Source organism: Alligator mississippiensis, chromosome 5 (genome assembly GCF_030867095.1).
Source record: "Alligator mississippiensis isolate rAllMis1 chromosome 5, rAllMis1, whole genome shotgun sequence".
NCBI classification, from domain to species: Eukaryota; Metazoa; Chordata; order Crocodylia; family Alligatoridae; genus Alligator; species Alligator mississippiensis.
This window is the reverse complement of record NC_081828.1, coordinates 81,411,847-81,424,049: the sequence shown is the minus strand read 5'-3', so window position 1 is coordinate 81,424,049 and position 12,203 is coordinate 81,411,847. Positions and strand designations below refer to the sequence as shown.

At 48.2% G+C, this 12,203-nt stretch overlaps 1 protein-coding gene across 1 annotated transcript in view; it reads left to right on the top strand.

Annotated features, from left to right (window-relative positions):
- The window catches only part of LOC109282636 (uncharacterized), a 37,297-nt gene extending 26,398 nt beyond the window's left edge, over positions 1–10,899 (top strand). The window contains exons 4-5 of the mRNA XM_019485304.2: positions 1,087–1,230; positions 9,434–10,899. Of these exons, the coding sequence (XP_019340849.1) occupies positions 1,087–1,230; positions 9,434–9,519 (230 nt within the window). The 3' untranslated portion in view covers positions 9,520–10,899. The remainder of the gene's footprint in view (positions 1–1,086; positions 1,231–9,433) is intronic.
- The last annotated feature ends 1,304 nt before the right edge of the window (positions 10,900–12,203 follow it).

Genomic DNA, 12,203 nt, shown 5'->3' with positions numbered 1-12,203 from the left:
GTATGAGGTGGATAAGGGTTCAAACCCTCATTTCTTACCTTCTAGAAAACTGTCCTAATAGCAATGCTAAAAATTGAACTAAAGGAAGGGCACCTACCCTACTTGTAGAAACTGTAGGAAGGAAATGCAAGGCATATGGAGCTGAAGAGATGATAACTAAGGCAGAGATGGGCAATTATTTGGGCTGGAGGGCCACTTAGTGAGTTTTAGTAAGCTGTTGAGGGCTACAGGGGGTGGGGAGATGCCAATTGATCCTATCTGGCCTGCCAGCTGCTGCCAGGAGCCTGAGGAGGGAGGGCTACACCCCATGCCACTCCACTGTGCCTCAAAGAGGGCCAGGCTGAGCAGAGTGCAGATTCCTCCATTCCCCTACATCCATCCTTGCTTTTCTCCCTGCCTGGCTTCCTGTTGGTGCTGCACAATCCTGGCACCATGGCCACCAGCAGCTGGGCCTGCATAGGATGGGGTGCAATACAACATGCTGAGCAGCCGTCCTGCCCATTGTGATGAGCCACTATCGCCGCGCTGCACCAGGGAAGTCAGCAGCGGCTGCCCCCGACAAAGCCCCCACTGCAACCAGCTCAGATTCACCTCCTACTGGCCCTGCAGTGGCAGTGGCTTCTCATGGCAGGTGAGTGGGTGAGTGGGACAGCTACTGGCTGCACTGCATCGCACCCTGTCCCATGTGGTCCTGGCTGCTGGTGGCCGTGGTGCCAGGACTATACAGTCACAGTGCCAACAGGAAGCTGAGCAGAGGGATGGATGTGGGGTGGATGGGTCACATGGAGGGGTCTGTGTGCTGCCTGGATAAGACCCAGCTGTGGCAGAGTGGCACGGGGCACAGCCCTCTGAAAGCAGTATCTAGTGGGCTGGATAGGATCAATTGGTGGGCCAGATATGGCTCGTGCACTGTATTTTCCCCACCCCTGAAGCAAGGTGTAGCTTGACTTGGTAGCCTTGAAGGTAGGGTTTTCATTTGGGAATGGTGGTGCCCAAGGTTCTGATCCCTACTTCTAGGATTGTTAATACATTTATAATTAGATAAAAATAATAATTTAAAATGATGTGTTTAACACTTATTTCCAGAATCACAAAGATTTCTTTTAACTGATGAAGGCAACTTGGAGGTCTATAACATTCATGCAAGTGACTCTGGGAGTTACACCTGCAGCGTTATCTATATGCATAATGATAGACATGTGATAACAGAATTCAGTTTTATGGTCTATGGTAAGTGCAATTTAATTGGCGTTGTTTCTGAAATTTTTAGTTACAGGCTATCTTTCCATAGTATTCATTTGAGGTTTGGCATTATAATAACCTGATGTCTCAAAGCTATAAGCAATCCTCAATATAAAACTTCATAGAAATACACTTTAAAGAAAATGCTCAGATAAAACATTGTAAAATTGTGTATATGTGTTTAATTTTTGCTATCATAGTTTAAAAAAAAAAGAATGATTATAAAAGGAGCTGGCTGGTTAAGTGCTGATTTTTGGGGGTTTTGGGTTTTTTTTGGGGGGGGGGGGGGGTCCACTTCTGTCAGCACCCATAAATGCTCCTTTTGAAGTTGTCCTTCTGCCCTGAGCAACCAAGAGAGGGGTCAGGAGGAAGAGAACATACAGGAGGGTGTCTGACTCAGTGAGATGGTTCTTGGGAGCCAACACTGGGCTCTAGCCTGGACCCTTGTCCCCAGTCAGGCAGAAATTTCCCCAGGACAGACCCTGCTTGCTGTCCATCTTAGCTGATGATTAAGTGCAGGGTGCAGTGGCTTAGCTTCAAGAGGAGTGCTGGAGAAGGTCCTGAATAGTGTCTAATCTGTGGTGTGGTGCTTACAGCACTGAGATGAGAAGATAGAGTGACAAAAGTTCAAACCACGTGTAGGTAAGTGGGTCCAGGAAGCTAAATCTCCTTCCCCCTGGGTGAATGCCCCAACTATTCAATTTTAGCTATAACATGAAAGGACCATCTTCTTCTGACAGCTAATACCTGTTAGCAATGGGCTTTTGTCCTACTACATATCTGTAACCTACATGCACTTATATCTCCCCACCAGTGGGCATGCATACAAATCTGTATATCTGCCCAGCCAGGGTGTAGTCTGTTGAGCACATTAAGTCTGTGTGCACATGTTTAGGATCGACAGTGTAGGAGTAGTAGAATTATAACTAGGCTTGACATGAACCTATTTCTATCGCTAAACATCCATTTCACCTATCACTTACGGACTGACAGAAAAATATTTTTGTTGCATGCGCACATGTGCATGTGCATAGCAGCCTGCATGTGCATAGCAGCCACTTGAAGTGTGGTGGGAGGAGCCCCAGCTGTGTCACCCACACACTGCTCCTTGGCAGCTGCGCAAGCAGCCACTGAAGTAGCCGGGGGCTGTGCTGGGATGGAGGGTTGGAGGGGCAGGGCTGTTGGCATGTGGGAGCCTGGTGTTGCTGGCTGCTCACCCTGCCGAGGTCCCAGCCGTGGATTGGACACCAGACTTCCAGTGAGTCCGGGACAGCCCCTGTGTGATTGGGTCTTGCTGGGAGTTTTGCCCCTACCCTGATCACACAGGAACCAGGCTGGGGAGCAGTGCTGGGAACACGAAGAAAGGCAGTGGCCTCCCAGCCTGGGGTGGGAAACAGATCCCCGCTCCCCACAACACCTCAGAGGGCAAGCCCTGCCTGGCGGGCACCAGCACAGGGGTGACCTGTTTCCTTGATGGCTGTGGCCTTCCGCCCTTCCTTACAGCATGGGGCAGCAGCTGGGCCCCGGGGCACCCCTGCACACCCTGCTCTGATCATGTTGCCTCTCCCTGTGTTCCCAGAGCTCCTGCCTGGCTTGGCCTCTGTGCCCTCAGGGCAGGGTGCATAGGAGTGCCCCTGGGACCCAGCCAATACCCCTGTGCTGCATGGGGCGGCAGGAGGCCATGGCCTTTAAGGGGCTGGGCCACCCCTTGCTGGTACCCGCCTGGTGGGGCTGACCCCCTAAGCAGGAGCAGGGAGCTACTTCCCATCCTAGGCTGGGAAACTGCTGCCTCTCCCTGTATTCCCAGAGCTCCAGAGTGCCACTGCTCTCTTCTGGTCCCTACCTGCCCAGCTCCTTCCTGGTAAATGAACAGAATGATTTAAAATAGTTATGCTGTATTGATTTCTGGATATTTACTTTTATATATTTTAATGTGATTTTTATAAAGTTTTTTACAGTATACTGTTATTGCTAAACTATCTGCCTCCTACACCCCTAATTCCATGCAGTCCTGAAATTTAAATAGATAAAAGTCTAAAGAAAGGGTAAAAAAAAAACATTGATTGTAGCTGTGGAAATTATAAAAAAAAATAAAATTGAATTCTGCCAAGCCTAATCATAACCTATAAGTGCCAAAAACAGCCATTATTTTGCTGGAAAACTGCCATTTAGGCATACAAAGTAAAAGTTTTGCCCATTGTATATGCATTCAGAATCTGCTAGACTGAATTAAATCTCTAAATGCATTAAATTTAAATTGAACTGGTGAGAAAAAGTGTAGACAGACCAAAAAGAGTCCAATAAGTAACCTAGATTTCTCCATCTTCACAAAAGGTTTCTAGAGTTTAGGCTTTTTACTGGGTGGGTTTTTTTTTCCATTTGGGTGTGCATGTGAGCTTTCTTTCTTGTTTTTCTTAAGTGTTTTAGCAAACAAGGCTAAAGAATGACTTTTGTTTGTTCTTCTGTGAGCAATGACCTCAGAAGTTCCTTTTACTTTCTTGAGACGAGCATTCTAAAGTCTCAGATAAGTTTCCAGGAAAAAGAAATATTCTCCCATTTCCTTTAAGATTGATTATTCCATTGAACTTGGAAAAGTTTCGTGCCATGAAGTGATGACAGACCTGCAAGAAATGTTCATTATATTGTCTTTTTTTTTACTTCTAGGCCAGGAATGTTTACTAATTAATTATGTCATCATTAATTATATTGAATGTTTCCTGGTAAGGATCAATAGAAAAAATAAACCAAGAAAATGTACACAAGCTGCCATGGTGGGGGGCTGTCATCTGTTGGTTACTTAGGGTGGCTTTCTGTTCTCTTCCTGGCCATCCAGTATCCAAATTGGGTCATCTATGGCTACAAATAGACATAGCTTTTGTGGCAGGATCAGCTGTGCTAGCATTGCATGTGTCCCAGCACAGCTGATCCACTTAATTGTTGGAGACAGACATTGTCTGGGGCCATTGTCTTTCAGGATCATGCCCCTCTACTCCCAGGACATCGGCCCTGGGCAGCATCTGCCTCTGTCATTCAGTCATATCAGCTGTGCCAAGCCCCATGGCGTTCGTCTGCTCTGCAGCATGAAATGCATAATCTACAAGAGAATTTGTGTGGTGTGCCTCTTCAAATGTCAAGTGGGAAACAAATGGCATTCTCCAGGAAACCCCCAGGTTGGTGCCAGGCACCCAGGGCCTTGTTTTGCAAGATTGTGCCTCTGAAACCCTGGGAGGCACCTGCCTGGAGTACCTGAAGAGTACGGTCAGCCCTGGGCTGCCTGTATTATCACACTATAAATGAATAGATGTCCACCATGAAAAGGTGGCAGAGACTGTTACTGGGAATCATTGTGTCACCATTTGGGAGCACTTGGGGCACAAAAAGGAGAAGAGATGTCTGTTTGCTCACATTTTCTGCCTCCACAAAAATGTTATGGAGGTTTGTTTGCAGCCTGTGTGGCATTTCTGGTCATGTCATTGCCAAAGATGTCACACCCACATCTGATTTCTGTTCCTGGCTGCATAATCTGTATGCATAGTTATCTGCACATGACCAGCCTACATGTATAGTAGGAGCACATTGACTGCATCCATAGCCAGACACATGGGCATGTCCCTTCTGGACATGCAGTGGCCTTAGACACCTAAAAATGTAGATGACTAAAACCCATGACAACCAAAGTTAAAATCAGAAAAGGAGAATGGCCAAGAGAGTGACTTCCTAGCTTTTCCTCCAATAGCTGAGTAACTAGAAGAGTGGTGCTCAACTTCCAGCCCGCAGAGCCATCCTATCTGACCTGAGGGATTCCCTCACCAGTTGACCACCCTTCCCCCGCCAAATTCCAAAACTCCAAGTCCCACATGGTGAGTTGGAGCCCGGCTGCTGATCCTCCCACCTACTTCGTGCGGCTGGATCAGGGCCAGGCCATGTCCTCTTCTCCTCCCCATCCCCACAGCTTTATCAGATCCAGGCCACACTGAGTCCCCCCACCTATGCAGGGCCCGGTTGGGACCACGCAGCCACAAGGGGCCTGTTCCACCTGCTGTGGATACTGGATCAGGACCATGGGCCCAATCCAGCCTACTGACAGACTGGGCACTGCCCATCTGGCCCACCAGGCAAAAGGGTTGAGCACCAATGGACTAGAGCACTCTTAGAAGCTAGAACATCTGTATTCTAGACTCTCTTCACCCAGAGGGAGCTTGAACCTGAGTTCTTCCGGCTTCCTAACACACTCCTCTAACCACCCATTTTCTAGGCCAGGGTTGCCCGACTTTTAAGTGGGTTGGGGCTTAATGCCCTGTGGGCCACACCAGCAGGGGATGCATACCCACAGGCCACACCAGGGCAAGCTCCTGAGCTGCACTGCATTTGGAAAACAGTACCCCTTCTCCCCATCATTCCACAACTACACCATGTGGTCCCCACTTTACTCCCTGTCTATTACTGTATCGTGTGCTCAGGCTCATGCTCAGCTCTCCCAGCCATACCACACTGCACTGCCCCACCACAGGGGGAACCTGGAGACTCTGTCTTCTGTTACAGTCAGAGCGATAGGAGTTGCAGCTGGGCAGGAGCCAGGCAAACCCTTGTGGGTTACATGCAGCCCATGGGCCACCAGTTGAACAGCCTTCTTTTAGGCCATTATATGGCTCTCCTTTTGAAGCTGTCCTCCTGGGCAGCAATGATAGAAAAGTATGTGGGAAATATATGAGGCCAAGAGTAACAGAAGGTGTGTGTTTCAATGAAGTGACTGCAGGCCTGGAAAAGAGAGGCCCTTGACTTCTAATTAGAGCCCTTGCTCCCAGCAAGGTAGAAGCTTCCCCCTGCACTGTCCCTCGACCCTTTTTTTTTCTAATGACTATATTAAATGCAAGGAGCAGTGACTCCATTTCAAAAGGAGTGCTGCAAAAGGTCTTGAGTAGTACCTGATCTATGATTTGGTGGTTAGAGTTCTGTGCAAAGAAACTGGAAAGATGTTCAGATCTGTTGCAGCCCTGCTCTTCCCAGCTGTGCCCAATCGCACCCGCTGGGCTGCAGAGGCACCCAGGGGAGGAAAGCAGAGTATCAGGGAACAGCGGTTGCTTGCCCTGCTGCTCTTTGAGGGACGCAGCCCTGCATCGCAGCTGTGCAGCCCTGGACACAGGAGGCGCTTCACCAGGGCAGCACGGGGCGAGCAGTGGTGAAAAGTTCCCTTGTGGTTCCTCCATTCCCTGCAGCGCCAGGTCGCAGGGGAGGGAAGCTGGGCAGCAGCTGTTCCCTGCAGGGAGTTCTCTGCACTACTGTTCTCTGAGGTGATGCAGGGAGTGGAGGAGTCACTCAGGGATCTTCTCGGGACCGTCTTGCTGCCACTCACCCTGCACTGCCCCAGTGAAGCACCTCCTGCATGCTGGGCTGCAGTGAGGGCAGCAGTGTGAGGCTGCACCCTTCAAAGCAGTGGCAGGCACAGGGGGCACGTCGCCAGGGCAGTGGAGTGAGATCCCCACTGCCGCCAGCCATGCCAAGTTGTGCCCGCCAGGTGACAGGGACCCTGGGGGAGGGAAGCAGGAGCTTGTCGATCAGCCGCCAGGGGACCCCTCCCTCCCCCCAATCCCCTCGTTCATCATTTATCATGGTGGGAACCAGGATTTTGGGGATGAATGGTTGGTGGGACGTAAGGTGGAAAAGGTTGAGAACCACTGGTGTAGATGACCAAATCTGGACACTTAGTATCACAGTACTTAGAGTTGGAAGGGACCTAAATGGATCATCAGGTCTGACCCCCTGCCCTGGGCAGGAACGGGTGCCGGGGTCATATCACCCCAGCCAAATATCTGTCCAGCCTCCTCTTGAAGACCCCCAAGGTAGGAAAGAGTACCACCTCACTTGGGAGCCCATTCCAGAGCCTGTAAAGTAAAAATCAGATCAGTAATGGCCAACCTGTAGCACAAATGGCATGGACAGCCTCGGTGTATGGCGTGGGGACAGGCAGCATTGTGCAGATACAGCAGGGAGCAGAACACAAAGCATCAGATGAGGCAGGGAGCACAAGGCAGGAAACAGAAAGCAGAGCAGTAGATTGAGTATGGGGAAAAGGATCAATGTGGCACTTGGAGGGTGTGGGGCTAATTTGTGGCATGGCTGCCAAAAGGGTTGGCTCCCACTGATTTGGATGATCAGGAAGGAAACAAAGTCAGTTGTAGAGTATGTCTACATAGGAGAGACATCACAAACTTTTTAAGCACCTGGGGTGGGGCATGAGGAATTATATCAACTACTGGAGAGCAGGGAGAGAAGTCTTACTTGCCTGGGATCTCCTCACTTAAATGGCAGTTGCTACTGCTGCTGCTTTAACAGCATGGACTGGGCTGGTACCACTGAGTGCAGTGCCCTGTTCATGCCCCCACCCCTGGGAGCAGGCTGATCTTCCCATGGCAGAGCTCTCTGGGAGGGGAGAAAAGGGTGTCATTTCATCCCTCTCCCACTGCTAGATACAGTACTGAGCATGGTGTTGCCTCTGCCCATCTATGCCTACCTAGCTCCCTATGGCTGTGTTATACTAGTGCTCTGCATATCATGGAAAGACTCGTGAGGGGAAGGAGGGCATACCAGTGATCCCTTTAAGTCAATATCTGGAGCTGTGCCCCTCTTGTCCCACCCTAGTTATGCTTCTGCTATACAATGCAATAAATACGCCATAGAGACACTTGATTTAAGGCTGGAAAAGTCTCCATGAGAACTGTATCTGGCAATATTTTATAATAAAATAAAAGAAGATATGGATCTCCTCGTTGAAAAGGAAAAGTAGTTTTTACTAAAATGAAAATTATCCCATTCCTTCAAAATTCAAACCAGGTCAAATAATAATTAAAATTATACTACAGCACCATCTAGTGGATTTATGAAGGGATCACAACCATGCACACGACTGTATTAGATTTGTAACACACTTTTCTATTGCAGTTCTGTTTCAAAACTACAGAGAATTCAGTGCCCATTAACATATCAGACTAAACCTTTCCAAACATTCCTGTGGGTGTTTGTTTGAGGTATTATTATTACCAAATAAATGTTTTGATTTTTCAGAAGTGCGTGTGCACACTCAGCTGTTTCCACTCAGTCAATAGAGTTGCTAAATGCTGAGCGCTAGCTCTGGTGAAAGATAATTAGCTACACTGTCAACTTAAATATTGCTACTGAGATAATCAACTTGAATCTTTTGCAGTATATCAATAAGTTCATTGCTGGATCTGGGATGTAGCTGTTGAACAGGCTTTGTGTGCCCAAAGGACCAAGTGAAAAATTCCTCTGATGTTATTTAAAATACAGTATGTAACACAGGACCTTACAATGCACTTCTTGGTCTGACACACAAAGAAATGAAGTTAGTGGACAGGCTTGAACTATGCAAAACATTGTCTGGGGAGTGAGTTTGCAGGATGGCAGAGCAAAAGTGTTGAATGAACAAAAGCTTTCTGTGCTGGAGATTAGGGTTTTATTTATTTGTTTGTATTTATTGCACACAAAATAAGAGAGGAGCTAGTGAAATTATCAGGAACTATAGTATAATGTTGTTGCTACTTATGTATTATACTAGACTTTCTTAACTAACAAAGTTTATTGATGTATCCTTGGAGAACATAGGATGGAAAAAGTGGATCTGTAGGATTAATAAATACTGTTTATTCTCATTAGACCAGAGATGCTCCCTATTGAGATGGGAAAGGAACATTAATAACATCTTTAAAGATGAACAGTGGCTACAAATATTATAGGAAAACAGGGTGGGAAGGGCTCTCACAAGGTCATCTTGTCCAGTCCCCTGCTCAAGGCAGGATTATCCCAGATTTAACAATCCCAGTCAAGTGTCAGCCTAATCTGCTCTTGAAAACTTCCAGGGATGGAGATTCCACAACTTCTCTAGGTAGCCCGTTCCAATGCTTGACCACCCTCATGATTGGAAAGTTCCTCCTAACCTCCAACCTAAATTTCCTCTGCTACAGTTTGAAGCCACTGCTTCTAGTCCTGTCCCTTACGACTACAGAAGAAGCCCAACCCATTCCCATAATCACTTTTCGAATATTTTACTGACTTAGGGGGGGATTTAATGATAGTCATCTTCTCTTCTTGAGACTAAATAACCCTAGCTCTTTCAGCCTTTCCTTACAAGTTGTGTATCCTGGATTGCTAACCCATTTTCATTGTTCTCCATTAGATTCTTTCCAATCTGTCCACATCCTTCTGGAAGAATGGGGCCTGAAACTGGACACAGTACTCCAAGTGAGGCCTCGCCAGTGTTGAACAGTCAAAAAAATCACTTCACTTGATTTGCAAGAGACCCTCCCATTAATACGATGTAGTACACAGTTAGCCTTTCTTTGCAACAATAGCCCCTGTTGGCTCATATTCATTTTATAGTACACCCAGGTCCTTCTCTGCAGTACTGTGGCCTACCCAGTTATTCCCCTATTTGTGCATACAATTATTCCATCTCAAGTGCAGGACTTAGCATTTGCCCTTGTTTTATTTAACCTGGTTGATTGTGGGCCATTTTTACAGTCTCCCCAGGTAATTCTGGAGCCTAGTCCTACCCTCCAGAGTGCCTGCAACTCTACCAAGCTTGGTGTCTGTTGGCACTGGACCTGGTCCCAGTGTCACAGGGTCCTGGTCCCAGTGGAGTTACCAGTTGTTAGTACTGGGCCTGGTTCTGATGGAGTTGCCAGTTGTTGGCACTGGATTTATGATCCAGATGCCTTATTCCAGGCAGACCCAAACCCTCAGACTGATCACAACTTCTTCCATTTGATAATAGGAAAATGTTATTGATACACAGTGTGACAGGGGGAAGTCCCGAGGCCGAGCACAAAGCTGGCCTGCCCACCTGTCTAAGGCATTTTGCCATGTCTTTCTTGCCACGACTTAATGTATAAAAGAAGATGTAATAATGCAGAAGGCTGCCCATTTTATGCCCTGATGCCAAGAGCATTATACATGTCACAACCCAAGGGTGTGATTTTTGTTTGTGTGCGCTTCGGCACTGCTAAATTATTTCCCGCCACTCGTAGCTTTCTTTGCAGGGTGCATTTCTTTGTTGCAACAGAGAAATGCACGTTGCAAGGAGTTCCTGCCATTTGTATTCAGATTTGTGTCCCGCTATTGGCCAGTTCTAAATTATTCCTACGTGGCGGCTAGCGATTGGCTTGCTAGCCGTATAAGAGGCTTGAGTGGTTTCCGCCCAAGTTGGAGAACTCCACGACTATCAGGAGGAGGAGAACTTCACGTCTCATGAAGATCTCTAAGCGCTGCGGAGCCTATCGGACCCAGCGTGTATCTCAACAAGGCTATAGGGGTCTGATCAACCTCTCGCCTCTCCCCGTCGCCGCCTGATCCCTCGACGTACCCTTCCCTGCGCGCAAAGTTCCACGGAGCCTAGCAAACTTCGTGTGAGCGAATCCAGAGCTCTACCCGGGCTTCGAGTCATGCAGTTTTTTCTTCCCCTCGCCGAAACCCCATTGCGACGTACTCCTGAGGTTTTTGTTCATCTCCCGTCGCCAAAACCCCATTGCGACGTACCCTTATGTTCTGCAGGTTCGAGTTTTTTGTTTTGTTTTGTAACCGCAACTCAAGCAAGTTTTCCTGCCTGCACTGCGACCATCTTTGGTGTAAGTAAAATAATCTTAAATCAACCACTAAGCGTCCGTGCCTAATTCTAGCGTGCCGCCTGTCTTCCCAGACCCGGCATGTCCGGGCTGCTGGCCACAGCCCGCCGCGCGAAAAAAGGGCCTCAGACCGCTCCCGGCCCACACAATACACAGCTCTGACTTTCCCTATACCATGTCCCATGCCTTGCAGATGGCATCCAGATTACCATCCCGGCCCCTAACTTCAGCCTTACCCATTGGGCTCCATGCCCTTCACTCATACTGGAAATACTTGCCCCTCGCATACACTCGGGCTCCTAGCCACTGAGCTCCTTGCCTCTCACTAGACTCCATGCCCCTCACACACTCTGGGCTCCTAGCCTCTCACTAGGCTCCATGCCCCTTCCAGACTCTGGGCTCCTTGACCCTCACTTATTCTGAGCTCCTTACCCCACTCTGGACACCTTTGGTCCTGCCGACTTCCTTGCCAGCTTACCTACCAGGTTGTGGGGGCTGAGGCTGTAAGGTGCCCCATACTCGCATTTCACTAGGGAGGCAACTGGTGTGGCATTTCCTGGGGACCACCCCACCACAGGCAGCCCCACACCATCCTACCCTCACAGGGTGTAGTTTTAGGTTATTCCTCAGGACCAGGAACCTCCTGCCATCCCCGTAGTTCCTGCCCTGTATCTCCAAGATGCTATGTGAGCAGCAGCTCCAGCCGGGTGATGTTCCTGCTCCAGCTGCTTGCAGCAAACTGCTGGCCCTACTGCTCAAAGCCTGCTCTTATATCTAGCAGCTGGTCCCACTTCCCAATCAGGCAGCCTCCTACTGACCATGTGATTCCTGATTGGGATTTCAGTAACTTGTATAGCCAGTTCCCCCAAAATCCTTTTCTCTTCAGACTTGCCTTACAGGAGATCCTACCCAACAGTTCCCTAAGTTTGCTAAGTCTGCTTTTCTGAAGTTCCATATCTTTATTCTGCTGCTTTCCTTCCTTCTTCCCTTTATGATCTTGAACTCCTATCGTTTTGTGGTCACTCGCCATGTCTACACAAGATGCTGACTGTGCAGTGGCTTATTACTACTGCACAGTAGCATTGCTTGGCATGAAGTGTGATGTGACACTGCTGTGCAATTGAGGGATGCTACTACACAGTAATTCCAGTTATTGCACAGTCATTTAGTACTTGTGTATGCAAGTACTAAATCACTGTGCAGTAACAACTGTTCAGTCAGCATCTTATGTAGGTGCGGCCAGTCACCTAAGTTACCTTCCTTCCTCATATTGTCAACAAATACCTCCTTGTTCATGAGCAATATGTCAAGAAGAGCATACCCTAC